The 15,666-nt window shown below is 40.6% G+C and overlaps 2 protein-coding genes across 4 annotated transcripts; both read left to right on the plus strand.

The window, feature by feature from the left end:
* Nucleotides 1-114: 114 nt before the first annotated feature.
* On the plus strand, nucleotides 115-3,788 carry sumo2a (small ubiquitin like modifier 2a). Of its 2 annotated transcripts, none has more exons than XM_034594875.1 (4): nucleotides 115-273; nucleotides 1,192-1,323; nucleotides 2,121-2,248; nucleotides 2,390-2,480. In XM_034594875.1, exons 1-4 carry the CDS (start codon nucleotides 253-255, stop codon nucleotides 2,463-2,465), a joined length of 357 nt encoding a protein of 118 aa, XP_034450766.1. In that variant the 5' UTR covers nucleotides 115-252; the 3' UTR covers nucleotides 2,466-2,480. The 2 variants fall into 2 exon arrangements, with proteins under 2 accessions (XP_034450766.1, XP_034450776.1); XM_034594885.1 differs by lacking the exon at nucleotides 2,390-2,480 and adding an exon at nucleotides 3,263-3,788 and having other exon boundaries at nucleotides 116-273; nucleotides 2,121-2,192.
* A 1,056-nt stretch (nucleotides 3,789-4,844) lies between these two features.
* On the plus strand, nucleotides 4,845-15,339 carry jpt1a (Jupiter microtubule associated homolog 1a). 2 transcript variants are annotated; one of them, XM_034612940.1, is made up of 6 exons: nucleotides 4,852-5,033; nucleotides 5,120-5,177; nucleotides 7,581-7,723; nucleotides 12,207-12,307; nucleotides 12,542-12,569; nucleotides 13,759-15,339. In XM_034612940.1, the coding sequence occupies exons 2-6, from the start codon at nucleotides 5,122-5,124 to the stop codon at nucleotides 13,890-13,892; spliced, it is 462 nt and encodes a 153-aa protein (XP_034468831.1). In that variant the 5' UTR covers nucleotides 4,852-5,033; nucleotides 5,120-5,121; the 3' UTR covers nucleotides 13,893-15,339. The 2 variants fall into 2 exon arrangements, with proteins under 2 accessions (XP_034468917.1, XP_034468831.1); XM_034613026.1 differs by lacking the exon at nucleotides 13,759-15,339 and adding an exon at nucleotides 12,629-12,674 and having other exon boundaries at nucleotides 4,845-5,177; nucleotides 12,542-12,588.
* The last annotated feature ends 327 nt before the right edge of the window (nucleotides 15,340-15,666 follow it).

Here is a 15,666-nt window from a genome sequence, read left to right on the forward strand (position 1 = left end):
ATTGGGACTCAATAATTATAATAATAAATCGTTAAAAACGTGTTTGTGCATTTCGCATCATATTATAGACCCGTGTGGTTGAGCTGACATGGGTCTGGTATATAGACTGTATGGGTCCAGTATACTTCCTGGGCGCACACCCGGTCGTTGTGGCGCGGCCGTGTGTGTGCGCGCCTCCCAGCAGCCCGACGCAAAGTGGCGCGCCGGACAGCGCAGCCGCAGCAGAACAGGCGCAGACAGACAGCGGCAGCCATGGCAGACGAGAAACCCAAGGTGAGCAGCGGCTTTTGTTCTGGGGGGTTTGTTGACTCTGTGCAGCTCATCCCTGCGCCATCATTGTTCGGTTTACACCTCGAAACACCGGCGTGTGCCGCCGATGCGTCAACGACCGCGGAATCACAGAGAAAGCTAACCGAAGAACAGAGCCGCCGAGCTAGCACGCTAACAGGCTACGTTAGCATAATAAGCTAACGTGTTTGAGACCCGGGCGTCGGGAAATAAATACCAATTTGTGGTCGTCTTAAATACGCTGAGTCCACACTTGCACTAAAGCTGATATAAGTATTAGTGATGACCACGCAGCACGAAGCGATATAACCGTTTATACATAGATAGCGTTACCAAGAGGGAGTAGCATAACGAGACCGCTACAGGACAAAATGAATGATCTGATAAAAAAAAACCGTTAACGCTATATTAAACGGTTAAACTACGCTGTTCACGAGTTCAACCCTCACTGTGTCGGGAGAAGAGGGATTGATCTGTGCAAGATGCGTTTTCCTCCCGGGTCAGGTCGTTGGGTTTGAGCAGAATTAGCAGGCCATTGTCGATTGCTCAACGCTAACGCTACATGCTAATGCTAATGCTAACGTTGAAGTTGTAATGCAGCCCCTCTCTCTCTGCGCTCAGTGACCACGCAGATTCTGAGTTAAGTGCAGTCAGGCAGAGAGGAACTGAATTCACTTATGTTTTCACTTAAATTATGTTGGACTTTATTTATATTGAAGATTTAAATCAATGAGGTACAAGCTGTACACGAATCCTCAGAGGTCTGCAAAGGCTGATAGGGCTTTGTGGTCGGGGGGGGTGCATGCACTTTAAAGATGTTTGAGGCCATATTTGAACCGGCGTCGTGTTCGTCCCTGCATCTCATTTTCACCGCAGCTTGACTTTCTGCACCCTCTGTTTCAGGAGGGAGTGAAGACGGAGAACAATGAGCACATCAACCTGAAGGTGGCAGGCCAGGACGGCTCCGTGGTGCAGTTCAAGATCAAAAGGCACACTCCTCTCAGCAAACTGATGAAAGCTTACTGCGAACGACAGGTGAGACCCTACTCATGATAAGATAGTGGGTGCAGACAAACTTTGCAAGCCTTAAAGGGATAGTTCACAGAACAAAGAAAATTACCTCATTGTCTACTCAGCACAATGCCGATGGAGGGGTGGGTGAAGTGTTTGAGTCCACGAAACACTTTCTGAGTTTCAGGGCCAAACAGCGTTGCAGCCAAATCCAATACAATTAAATGCCGACCACCTTTTCAAACATGAAAAAACATAAAATGCCTTCATACTGCTCGTGTGGTGTCATCCAAGTACCTGTAAGCGCCAAGATTCAAATTTGACTCGAAAGGAGGTCATTTACACCATGTTTTTTAGCATTTTTGTCCCCTGATATCCTTTTGAGCCGTGTTCAAACGTGGATCACAGCTGACATTTTGGCTAAAAACATGGTGTAAATGACCTAGTTTCGTGTCGAATGTGAACGTTAGGGCTAGTGGACACTTGGGTGACACCACAGGAGCAGTATGGAGGCATTTTATGTTATACATTTGAAGAAGTGGTCACCATTTACTTGAATTGGATTTGGCTGCAACGCTGTTTACCCCTAAAACTCAAAGTTTCACCCGACCCTCCATTGACATCGTGGTGAGTAGACAATCTGTGAATTTCCATTTTTGGGTGAACTATCCCTTTTAAGAATCTCTCACTAGTTGTCACACAAACTTGTAGGTTGGTTTCAGGGATGAAAATGTTTGGGCACCTTTACCTCTTGGTCATCTGGGTGAATCATATGGATAAATTTCTATATTTTGAACAATGTTTCTCATCTGTCCACACAGGGGCTTTCTATGAGGCAAATACGATTTCGATTTGATGGTCAACCCATCAATGAAACAGACACGCCCTCGCAGGTAAGACTACACCCACTTGTTCAGCCTACAGGCGATCACCTCCCGAATAATCTTTTGTAATCATGTACTTTTGCTGAATAAGAGCATATATAATAACCTCACCGAATACTTTAGACACTGTATGATGTCGATTTTATTCTTTGCCAGTTGTAATGGTGGAAGATATATCGGGGTGTTTAAAAAAAAAAATAATGTGGTAAGACAACAGGATTACCAAAAGTGAAAACCTCTAGCAATGTTACTTCTATTTGCAAAATACAGTTGAAATTTTAAATGTTGGTGCAATTCAGTGGTTGAGAGCATTGATAGGTTAATAAAAGTACTTTCAAACAGTTAACAAACTGCTTGTAACTTTAAATTACAAAATAATTGTACAGAAATGCTACTTAACTATTAGCATTAGTAGCACTCAGTGAGCACATATCTCCTCCAAAGCCAAATAATCCTTCACATGAATGTTTGCTCTTATAGTAGAAATATTAAACAACTAAAAGAAAAGCTGAAATACATAGTATGTCATGAATATAGTTAAAGAATGTGAAAAAAAACTCATGGAGCTCCTAATCCCCATCCACATTTTGTTCTTACCAGGCTCATGCTCTATCTCTCCAAGTTTAGTGGAAATCGGTTTGTCCATTTTTGCATAATCCTGCTGACAATTCAACAATTGAACTAACACATGGGGGAAAACTGGCGTAACAAACAAATCTAAGTGTAGAAAGAGTTGCTGGATGTGAACCAGCCTTTAAACACCTGCTCTCAAGCTCATCTTTCACTTTATACCTGTAACTGACCAGAAGGAAGCAGACTGGCCAGAGTTTGAACTGATGTGTTACTGGTATTGTATAAAGATCAAGTGCAGACTACAGACAGCACGTTGCAGCTGTGAAAGGACAGTCAACTCTGTCATTTATCTACTTAAATTGAAGAAAGATTCCTAATTCTTCTACTTCATAACAACTTAACAAGCGTTTGGTTACTTCTACCCAAATTGAGTAGTAAACACACTGGAATATAATGCTTAATCTTACTTTATTAACAAGCACACTCCATTTCACTTTCTCTTACAGCTAGAAATGGAGGATGAAGATACGATTGATGTGTTCCAACAGCAAACCGGTGGCTTCTCTCTTTAAAGACTGTTTCCTACGAACATCCCTACCTCCCCTTTTCATCCTGAACATGTTTATTAAGCCCAGTCTTCAAATGCTCGTGACCAGTGTTGATACCATCAAGTGGAATACTTTTTCAAAATGCTGGAAGACAGCAGCACAGTTGGTGTAGATAGGTTTCATCATGCTGTCATTCACATAATGACATTTCTGAACTGCACGGTGTAGACAACTCGTGAGCGGCAGTATGTCTAATGTGCCGAAGAAATTAAAAGCTTCTTGTGATTTTTTTTTTCTTTCTTTTCTTTGTAGAAGTTTTGAAAAATAAATTTCTTGGTCCTTGTTTTTGTTTTTATACTTATGTCATTGAGGTTCTGATTCAGATGGAATTTTGTTATTGTTGTCAAGTAAGCCTGCATTTTAAATTCACTGACATCTGTTATGAAAATGTAGTATTGGAATAAATTGAGTTTTTTTTAACACATGTCCCTGTTTGTTTTATCGATACTTTAGGATTCTTAAAACTGCAGATATCTGTTGGGAAAATACTAACTGAGATAAAAGCATCTGCATACTCAGTAAAATAAATATATTTGCACAAATATAAAAGCCTGGATGCTTTTTTCCTGTTCAAGTTGACTGCTTTAAGCTCCAGCACCTCAGCCAAACCTGATACTGGATGAGCAGTGTGTTTTGTTTTGAGGTAAATACTAAATACAACAGTATTCAGCATCTTAGCCAGTAAACGGCTTAACCAGAGGTGTGTAAAACGGCTTAATTCTAGATAATTTAAATGTATTTTTACTTTGACATGCGTTTCTTTGAATATATTTAAAAATAAAGAAACGATTGTCCTTGAATAACAGCACAGCCTTTATTTGAGCAGGAATTGTTTTAAAACTCTGATAATCTAACTATGTAAGTCAGCACTCCTTGTGCCTTGGACAACAAGACGGGTGTTTTACAGTGTCAGCATTGTGGAGAAGAGGGTGCACGGTTATAATTATCATCAAGCCATGTGTGCCCAATGGATTATTTGACATAATCCCGATAATAGGAAAGCCACAGCTATGTTTGAAAGTTGAATTACTACAATAACTTGTTACATCTTAAGTTTGTAAAGAAGATATACTTCTAGTTAACCTCTTCAAAACTGGTTTGTCAATTGACTTGATTTGACCCTTTTACTTATTTATATATATATATATATATAAACACATAAAAATATAGAATAGATTTTTAGCACCTGATGAAAACCGATGGTGGATTTAAGAGTCAAACTTGCATTACAGTGTGTGCGGTTCATGTAAACACTCAAACCAATCACAGGCTTGATCGCTGTGCCAGGATCCAATCACAGGAGAAGCTGTCCACTTGTGGGCGGTGCTTGGGTGTAGAAACCACAGTCCGCACTGCTGCCACACTTGAAGCGGATGGAGTAAACGGAAGTACAGACTTCTCCTCTTCAAATTAAAACCCATGTGTGTCGCTTTTGTTTCAGTAAAGGGTCAAAATCCACAAACACTCCGCCATGAAACGCGTAGATATAAAATCAGTATTTAGATGTGACTCAATTTCAGCTTCTCACGGAACTAAATAACCTGCACTCGTGAGGTTAATGTGTGTTATTTTGAAGAGCGGAGCGGAGCGGAAGTGCAGCGTCTTCTAGGACGGTCTGGTGTCGTCAGGCTGGAGGAGGCAGGTTGACTACTGAGAACCACCGGCCCGGGTAGACAATGATAAAGGACCTGCTAATGATAGTGCCATATACCGTGACTTCTTTTTAAAATTAACACTTCGCCTCTTCTTGTGCAGACATGACGACCACCACGAACTTTCAAGGGATGGAGCCCGGCTCCAAAAGCAGTTCCAGGTAAAAGGCGTCGTCCGGACGGTTCCATTCCAGCTGCTAGCCACCATCCATCCATCCATCCCACAAGTCCTGCATCCTCTGCTGTTACCACACACAGCGCAGCGTGCAATTTAAGACATGCTTGTTATAGTCGCTGGCTGTGATTAGATCTTCGATGTGGGATTAAATGATCACTGGTGGATAATTCCAGGATAAATCTCGGTACCACACCTTCACGTTTTTGTCCGTTAGAACGTACCATCATGAACGTTAGCTAGCAAGATAGCACACTCCCTTTTTGTGGAGATGCTGCAGAGCTAGCAGGTGCACACCAGGCTGCTCTGTGCCCAGCGTTAACTACGCGGGCCTCTCACTCTAGCGTGCGTTTGTCGTGTGTTTCCTCAGCGAGGGGATTGTGTCTATCGTAAGAAAAGGAAAGGACAGATGGGCGAGGCCCCTGTGGTTTGTCTGATCATCAGCATGATCAGTGAGGTAGCTCCAGTCAGACATCCTCCAGTCTGCCCTGCATGTGCACCCACTGAGGCGAGGCCCTGTTCCAGCTGACCACACCTGACATCAGCCCGGGCTCTATCCACGATGGGCCATATATGATCAGAGCAAGATCAAATCGATATTGATTATTATCCCATTATTTCTTTGAAAAGTTGTAAGACTCAAATCTGAGGTGGATCAGTTATGTGTTAAACCTCCTCATCGTCAATCAATCAATATGTATTCAACCTTTTTCCTATTGCCATTGATGAAAATAATATTGCAATTATTGTTTTATTGCCCAGCCCTAATTCATGGTTTTCAGCAAGGAGGTGCAGAGGAAGTAGTCCACTTATCTTCCAGTTACATTCCAATTATAAAATAGTTAATATTTAAAATTCATAATTCTAAACCAAACGAGAGATTTATGAAAGCATAGCTCAACGATGACAATGTGAGAAAAAACACAAATGTACATTAGACTAATACATTTACTGCAGTGTGTAAGCACAATGTAGTTATAACTGTATTTCAGAGAAAAATGCATAATAGATATTGGTACATGGCAGGATTTTAGTCCTCAGTTTAGTTGTTAAAAACCCTAAAATCAGCCCTTCAATAAATCCTACTCTTAAGAATGTCACTCTGCAGACTGTAGTTAATAGTGTTGTTGAACTGTATCGCATTGTTGATACAAATGGGTTTGACCAACAACATATATTGTGTATAACGGTGGACAAAGCCTTTCCACTTAATCGCACTATCCTGAAATTAAGCTTTAATATCTCGGATATGAACGCTGCCGTCTTTCACATTTGGAGCAGAGTTTACGCCAAATCATAACATACATTATCTCAAGGCACTTTACAAAAAAGGCCAAGACCCTAACAATTATAGAGGAACCCAACAGTTCCCACAATGAGCAGCACTTTGGTGACTGTGGAGAGAAAAAAGTCCCCCATTAACTGGAAGAAACCTCTGGAACCAGACTCAACGTGGGCAACATCTGCCTCGACCGGTTGGGGTGAGCAGGGAAAAATGGGGAGGAGGGGAGAGATGGGTGGAAAAGAGGAGAGATAGGGGGAGGAGAGGTAGGCCAGGAACAGCGTCAGACTTCAACTCTTACTAGTTAAAATGAAAACAATAAGAGTGTAAAGATGTTATTAATGATAGCAAAAACAATTATGAATAATAATAATAATAATAATTGTCATCCTGCAGCTCTGGAGTCAGAGATAACTGCAAAGAGAGAGAGAGAGAGACTATGGGAGAGAAAAAAACACATAGTTAGTGAGATGTAGTAAAATAAATAAATGACTGTGGGGGGGCAGAGAGACAGAAAGAAGGGGAGAAGTGCTCAGTGCATGATGGGAGTGGCCCCAGCAGTCTAGACCTATAGCAGCATAACCAAGGGATGGTTCAGGACTCACCTGATCCAGCACTAACTTTAGGCTGTATCGAAAAGGAACATTTTAATTTTAAACTTAAATGTAGAGATGGTTTCTGCCTCCAGAACCCAGAGTGGGATCTGGTTCCACAGGAGAGGAGCCTGGTAGCTGAAGGCTCCACCTCCTGTTCTACTCTTACAGATTCTTGGAACCACAAGAGACCATTAACATGGAAGAGATGGGATTTATGACCTATACTGTAGCCAGCCACCAGGTGGCGATTGGGAACCTGAATCTGACCAGACGGTGCAAAGATACTGTACAACCACTTTGTTTGGTTGCAGAAGCACAGAGTAGCAAACATGTTAAATGTCTTCAAATAAAATAAACTGTTGATCTTTATTGGCACAAGTGTAGATGGTGAATCATTTCTCATTGATTAATTCTATACATTCCTTGTCCGTGTTTATTTTAGAGTGGGGAGAAGAACCAGCCACTGAGCTCCAGCTTTCAGTAACGGTGTTGACCATCTCTCTCTTTTCAGGGTTCTGCGCCCACCGGGTGGCGGCTCCAACTTTTCGCTTGGTCCAGATGAGGAGAAACCTCCCGTCCGAAAAAACAAGATGGCTTCCAGTGTTTTCGATGAGCCAGAGGACCCCTATGCTAATCGAAGGAACAACCCACCAGGTACATTCTGCCTCATCTGCAAAAATATTTGTCTCAGCTGTGCATATCCAACGTATATTGGCAGATGGTGTGACATGAGTGGCATTAAATCAATGATAACATGTGACGGGTTTTTGCCTTAATGCTCTCTGCATTCCCAGGCTTCTCAAAACCTCAGACAGCTGATTCCACAAATAAAATGCACAAAAGTAAAATGTTCTTTCTGCAGCGGTTACTGCTCAGCATCACAGAACAGGTTGAGGTGCCCTAATGATTCATTGTTTCTCTTTCAGTCATAAGAAATGCAAACATTGTTGTTTCTCTACTAATCAGTATTCTTCTCACCATGTGGGAATCTGAAATATTCATGAGTGGCCTCATGTCCTTGTTAGATCACAGAGTTAATTATGGAATTAAAAGAGTATATTCTAAGATCAGTACCTGTGATACATTCATCACAATTCAATTAAACACTAGAACATATTTGAATGTAGAAACATGCATAGCAAAATGAAATATAATAGAAGATATAATGTTTGTCATGAATTAAATTGGTAAGCTTTATCTAGAGCAGTGGTTCCCAGTATCTTGAAGCATTGTTTACCACACACGCAGACAAACAAAGACAAACCCCTTTTAAGCTGAAAACATCTATTTTAAGAGATGTCTCTTGTACTTATTTCGAGCCTGTGGTGCATTTTATAGTTCTCAGTGTAGGTGAAGCCAGGTAGCTTTTAGATACAATGAAACATTAATACAATAAAATCAATGGTTATTTTGGCAAGGTAGTACACCATCCCATCTAAAATAGATAATGTTACTTATCAAATATGGGTGAATTTGATAAGAATATATTATTTTTGGCCTGTAGAGTGCCGCCACTTTTTTTTTTTTTGACGGTGGAATCACAATATGAAACCGGCCAGCACTAAGTAAACTCAACTCCAGTGATGTTCCTGGATGATCTTCAGGCAACAAATTTAATTTAACAAGTATGCAAGACTTTTTGACTGGCTTTCTATTGTAAACACACTGGATTTCATGGTCTGCACTGGGCACTTGATGTCTGATTATTTGGAGAACTAATACGACAATCTAAAACAAGCAAATGCCTCCATTATCATCACCACAGTGTAATTCTGAAGTGGTTATTTGTGTTCACTGACCACAGAACATGACAGCATAATGGTGGGCATCAAAAAATCAAAAAACAAATGCAGCTTTTAAGTCTGTGTCATGTGGGGAACTCTGTGGGAAATCCACAGATCTTGTCGTAACGGAAACCTCCACAGCACGTGTCAAAGTTGGAGATGTTTTGGCAGCTTAAGCTGATTTTGAAAACGCAAGTTTACCTTTCTCTCCAAATAAGGAAGGTGGTCTTATCAGTCACTAACACCCGCTGAATGTTTGGCAAAGCTTTAATATGTTTTCTTATCACATTTCCTTCCTCCTCCTTTTACTTCCCACATTCAATGAAAGACATTGTTTTGTACAGTGGTTTAATTCAGTCAAGCCTCACTTCCCAGTTCCTCCTTTTACTTCTCTCACTGGTTGATTTCGATGAGCTTTATCCTGACAGTATTATAGATCCTTGTTTAAAGTTTCGCCAGACTGGCATTTGTCCCCGAAAGGCATACATCTTTTCTAAGCAGTTTTCTCATGATTACTGAGTGTTTTTCTCTGATCTGACCTCAGCTTCTCGGCTCAGCTTCACAGAGAGACTCAGTGAATGGCTGTGTTGTCCTCTGTCATGCACAGTTTATACTCAGACAGCTGCACTGGCATGGTAGTAACAGAGAGGCTGGGAAAACTTTAAAATGATGGTATAATTAGGAGATGACGAGAGGGTAAATGCATTGGGTAAATAATCTTGTTGGACTTCTTTGACAAAATTTGACTACACTGCAGCACGCAAACGTAGCAGGCTAACCCAATCACTTTCAGACATGGTTCAAAAGAGCCTACTACAAACTATTTCAAATTCTATAAAATGTCATAGAACAAGTGTCCCACTCATGTCCATGTAGGGACAATGAGCCTGTGGATAAAGGGATTGAAAACAAAATCAAAATGATTCATAGGGGGGAAACATTTTTTGTAAATAGAGTTATTATAAGAAGGACCTTCAGTGTGAAAGTGAAGCTTCCAACATCTGGTCTCACAAGAAAACAATAGGATACCAGTTATGTGTGGGAGTGACAACACACAAAGTCCATGTTTATGTGCGTCATCATCTCCGGCAGTAATGTCAGGAGGCTGCAACTTTCATTTTTCCCCCCTGAAGGATCTGAATGGCCTCTCGTCTTCCATTGCTAACATCATGACAGACGAGATTTGGTGTTTAAGTGTGAAATGTCCCACGTCTGAACTGTTGGATGGATAGTGAACCGTTTCCCGCCTTAGCTGTGGTGGTATTTTCCAAGTATAATGTACACAGGACTCATAGTTTTTTACATATTAATAATACCCAAAATACTCACTGTGACTGAATGCTAAAAGATTTTAAAATGGGGCAAAAGAAGAAAGTGGGAATGGTTTGCCATTTATCTCACTGCATTTCATCCAGCAACCTGACTTTACTGATGCATTCATTTGGAGAAATAAATAATCTTGAATAAAACCGATGCAAATTCTCCATAGTATCTAGAGTTAGTTGTTAAATGACTTTCCTTAAGTACACTTCCAGTCCTCCTCATACGGCTGATCTACTCTGTAGAGAGTGACATTTACTTACTTCCATATTATTATTAAGAACTTTTATAAACTTCGACTTTCTGTTAACTTTGTCGTAGTTTTTAAGCAGAATGCATAGCTAATCTCCTTTTTCTCAATTATGATTTTAGTAGTGTCATCTTTTAATTTGGTTATGCAAGCTTTACCTTTTCTCCTCTTTAGTGTTCTCAAGCTTTATTTGTGTTTTGCCCTCCATCATCGGGTTTTGTTTTGTAAATACATGTATATGTCATCTTTCTATTTCGCCTGTCAAAAGTTAAATGAGTTTTGAACATTATTTTAGTTGATCATCGATTATAATCTATTATAAATATGGTTGTAAATGTATTTGGTAATAGATTATAGTCTCCAGCTATAATATTTATTCCCTCCTCTTGTGTCATTATTAACTCTATTACTTGAGTCATGAATTTGGGCCTTTTATCTGGGTGATAGTATCAACAGAGATTTTCCCATAGCCACAATAAATACTACCATCTGTTTAGTTGACATTTCATCTCGGATCATCATGTGGTCAAGCTTCGATGAAAGAGACGATAGGGAATTGAGGACTCTGAACAGCACAAGCAAGGCAGCCTTTTGTTAACTGTGCTGATACTCTAAACTCTGAACTTCTTGTTGTAGCAATGGTGAAATGCCTCCAAACTGTTGTCCCTGTGTCTGACCCCTTTGTGCTATTGTAAAATGAGATTCACCTTTTGTTTTTCTAAGGCCAAGATCAGGAACATTGTGCGATGCACCTTGCCCACGATGTTACAGATGGTTATGATTGGTGGAGCGTTATGAAGAAAGGTAGTGTGGTGAGGAATTAAATTTGCAGTCAGTGTTCAGTTGCCCTACGATCTAAGCAGACGTACAATTTTGCCGAACTGAAGAAAGGGGGTGGCTAGGGCTCCGGAGGTGGAGCGGGTTGTCCACTAACCAGAGGGCTGGCGGCTCGATTCCAGTCTACCCCATTCCGTGTGCTGAAATGTCCTTGGGCAAAACTCTGAAAGCTCAATGGCCCCTGATAGCTCTGCCGGCAGTGACTTTGTGGCGTGTGATGGAGAAAGTACTTCACGTAGATGCACTGTGTGAATGTGTGGATGGCAAACTGCTCTGTAAAGTGCTTTGAGTGGTCATCAAGACTAGAAAAGTGCTATATTTACTATTTACATTGAAATGGACCATGGTACACAAATGATGCTTTAAAGTTTTCTTCACCCACAACCCAAAAGTAATTAAATTCAGTATGAATTAGGTTAAGAGTTGTTGCTAATAGTAACCACAGGAGATTATACAGGTTTGTTGAGCATTTATAACTGCCTGTGCTGGACTGCTCCTGCTTCAATCTAATGCCTTGCTAGTGATTCTCCCCATTTACTGGTGGTAACAACGACAGATGGTCCTTTTGAGTGTCAGAGACTGGCTTGGTTGACTGTCTTCTTAGATTTTCACACTGCTCCAGGTTGAAGTTTTGCTTGTTAACCTGTATGTGTGTGTGTGTGTGTATGTGTGTGTGGGGGGGGGGGGGGGGGTCTACTGACACACAATGCAGTACAAAGACAGAGATGTTTGCATAGAATTGAATTGAATAGATAAGTAGTTCTGCCCTGTTGTTGCTGATGCCCGATCCAGCTATTGAATATCCGATATAGTTATTGGAGCGGTGCATCCCTAGTTGTGACGATGTTGTCATTATCTGACAGACTGTACATCACCATGTTATTTGTCTCTTTGGAAAAATCTGAAGCCGCATCTATCTGATCCATTCTGTCTCCTTGTTCTTCAGGAGGAAAGCCCAAAGGGGTGCTGTGTGGGGAGCCGTCAGCTCCCCTGAGGAGAGGAGGGAACAACGGAACCAACAGCTCAGCAGACGCCCCCCCCACCACAGTAAGATCATGAGTTGTAGACCGATATTAAGCAGAAGCTGAGGGAAGCATAAAGGGAAGCAACTGAAAATTAAATGAAGTGATACAGCTTCTCTTATTCCTAATGTCTCACAAAGGTTATAACTACTGATACTTTTTCATTCAGTACATGTATTTCTTTTTCATGTAGACTTGTGACAATGCAGAATTTCCTATGAAAGCTGATGAAACACTTTCTTTTCTCCTTGTTTTTTAGGAAGGAGAAATTTCTGTGCGTGATCATGGTAAGCACCTGTTGATTCTGCTCCTTTCACCCCAGTTAAACAGATGCAGGGATCGATAGCTGCTGTGTCTGCCTGCAGTCTACCTGCTGACAGATTGATGCACACTAGTTTTCTTTTAACTTAATGTGTGCAACACCTGCAGAGGGTATGATGGAGTATCAAGGCCATAGGAAGATTAAGAGATGGAGAAGAAAGTCGTACGAGAATGAAGTTGTAATTTAATGAGAAAAAAGTCATAATATTACGTGAATAAAGAAACAAAAAACAGTCTTTAGCAAGTAAGCCGTTGAATAGTAAGCAGATTTCAGTTGATCATTTCCTCATCCACCAAAGACACAACTTCCTCCAGGTCTGTGCGGTTCCTTCTTCCGCATAGACACAGTTTCTTTCACAATCTTTTCAAAGTCCTGATCATATGAGTTGATGAGCCAAAGTATTCTTGACTTTATTGTTAGTGAAATCTATACTAAAGTATAACTTAACCAGATGTTCCACACTGCTAATATTAATGCAGGCGACCAGCTGATCATCTGATATGCCCCCTCTAAAATTACACGTAGCCTAAAATTTTGACTTTTTTCTCATAAATGTACGACTTTTTTCTTGTATTATTATTCCTTTATCTCGTAATTTTACAACTTTATTCTCCAAACTTGATTAGATAAGAAGAGCCCTCACCCAATAGACTCTGAGCCTGTGATCCAATATATAAAACAGAACAGATTAGTGATATGTCATAACATCACTATATAACACACTTAGCCACATAAACACATTTTCTTCACTTTAATAAGTCAGAAAATGGTTATTTTGTTATTACAATACATTTTATTTAGGTTGTATTGATTTTGATTTGTGACTTAATTAAAGAAGTTAATATTGTTTAACTCTTAAAGTTCCTAGTAATTTTAAAACAGCCGGTTGACAAATGTACACCTCTCGTCATTTTGCCGTCTATATCAAGGTATCCAGTCAAGTTAATTCATGAGACGGTTGAAAGCAGAGCCAGACTTTTTAATGTTTCTGTTTTAGAAAGAGAATGTTGACAAAGGGTATTTAATACGCATTTAATAGCTGCATACAGTACAGGAGTTAGTGGTGAAAGACTGAAGGTAAAATGGCACATCCCAGGCAAACCGTTCTCTTGTGTTTGTCAACAAATGCCTGTGGTCGCTCTGCCCGTGTTCAGACAACTTCGCAGCTGAACCTGAAGCGGCTCCAGAACATCACGAGGAGGCCCCAGCAGCTGAGGAGCCCACTGCAGGATTAGGGTCCGGCCGCAGGAATCCCCCCGGGGGCAAGTCCAGCCTCATCCTGGGTTGAATGCCCAACAACTGCCCCTCTTTACCTCCACGTGTCTCTGAACTCATCCTTTTTCTTTTTTACAAAATTTTTTTTTTTTTTTTTTTTTTTTTCAAACATTGGAACCCCAGCTCATCTGTCTGTGCCACAGGAAATCCTAATGTCCCAAGAGGCACCAGTGCCCTCCACATCCTCAAGTGCATTGTTTTGATACCTCTTTTTTGGAAACCGTTTTGTACTGTTTTTATTGTTTGTTTATTTTTGACAGAAGCACTTTATGTATTTCTATGTATATGGTTCAGCGTCTGCCTTTTGTCCCTCTAATGCATTACACCTGACAGAAAGGGTAGAAGGTTCACATCTCTCATATCAACCAGTGCTAAACCCCCCTTCCCTTAATTTTATTGCAACAGCACAAGCTGTAGGTGATGATACAAGCAGTTTCTAGAACACAAGCAAAGATAAAGCTGTCACTTTTGCACTGTGTTCAGTTTTGACCCATTGTGCATGCACATCTGGTCTGTGATGTATGAATGTGAGATGAAACATAACTGTGAAGATTTTTTTTTCCATATAATTCAACCTGTTTGTTCGTGGTTTCTTTGTGTAATAGTTGTTGTATTGTTGTTGCATGAAGTTGGAATCTTTCTACTGATTATAGTATTAATATCCACATAGGAGCCAAATATGAGCAACATAAATTACTGTCATTGTGATCTGAAGGATGCAAACATTTGTCTTCAGATGAGAACTGTAGGTCCCACGTCAGGTAACTGAATTGGAATAAGCCTTTTTTATATAGTAGTCACTCACTAACCTTAGACTATTGGAACCCCAGTGCCGGTTTTGGGTGCCCCGTGTTTTTATAGGTGAAATTGACTCTCACATAAAGTGTGCCTGTTTGTTTGTTAGGCTACAAACATCAAACAAGACTGGGTTTCCTCATACAGCATCCTGCCAGTATCACCATGACCTTGTCTTTTCCATCGCGAGTCAATGGAATGTTGTGGATCGTGACACTTGGGTGTTTCTGGTTAACCCATCCTAGATTTGACAAGTGACCTTATGACAGCTCGGCCTTTCTTTTCTATGTTTTACCCCCTTTTACATTTGCCAACGACCCTGAAAGAATACAGAATAGTCTTTTTGTAGATTTCATGTCGCATCACTCAAACCAAAATTCAAACGCCTCCTTGCTTCTCTCTTGTCGAGTCAACCTGTGTGTGTGTGTGTGTGTGTGTGAGTGACTGCTGTGTCAGCCAGCTGTCGTGCAACAAAAAAAACCCACATTTCAGGTACATGAACTGTATTTCCCGTGGTGTCTACTATTTTTTAATGTGTGTGACAATGCAAGACACGTCTGTTTGCATCCTACCAATTCCTGTTGCTCGATGTAAGTCACTGCAGAAATTTGAATTTGAGAAATCGCACAAGTGGAAATTAACAATAAAAATCAATCTTGACCATGTGTTTTACTCGTGCGTTATCTGAATATTTGCATGAGTACACATAGAGCCTCAATGATTGCACTTCGGAGGACTTGTTTTGACTAAATCACACTGGGAAAGTGTCATATCAGCTACAGTGCTGTATAAAACAATGTGGGCCATCATGTCTTTTGGAGAGGACTCTTGTAATGACCAGTATAAACAGGAGGAAGGATTACAGCATGTTTTTATAGTGTTATATCAACCAGAGTCCAGTCTGGAGTAGGGGTGTGCGATATATAAAGTCAACGATAATATCTTAATTGTTCTTTTAACGATGTGCGAGCTCACGTTATCGAGTATTATCG

The sequence above is a fragment of the Hippoglossus hippoglossus genome, chromosome 1 (assembly GCF_009819705.1).
Source record: "Hippoglossus hippoglossus isolate fHipHip1 chromosome 1, fHipHip1.pri, whole genome shotgun sequence".
In the NCBI taxonomy this organism is placed as follows: Eukaryota; Metazoa; Chordata; class Actinopteri; order Pleuronectiformes; family Pleuronectidae; genus Hippoglossus; species Hippoglossus hippoglossus.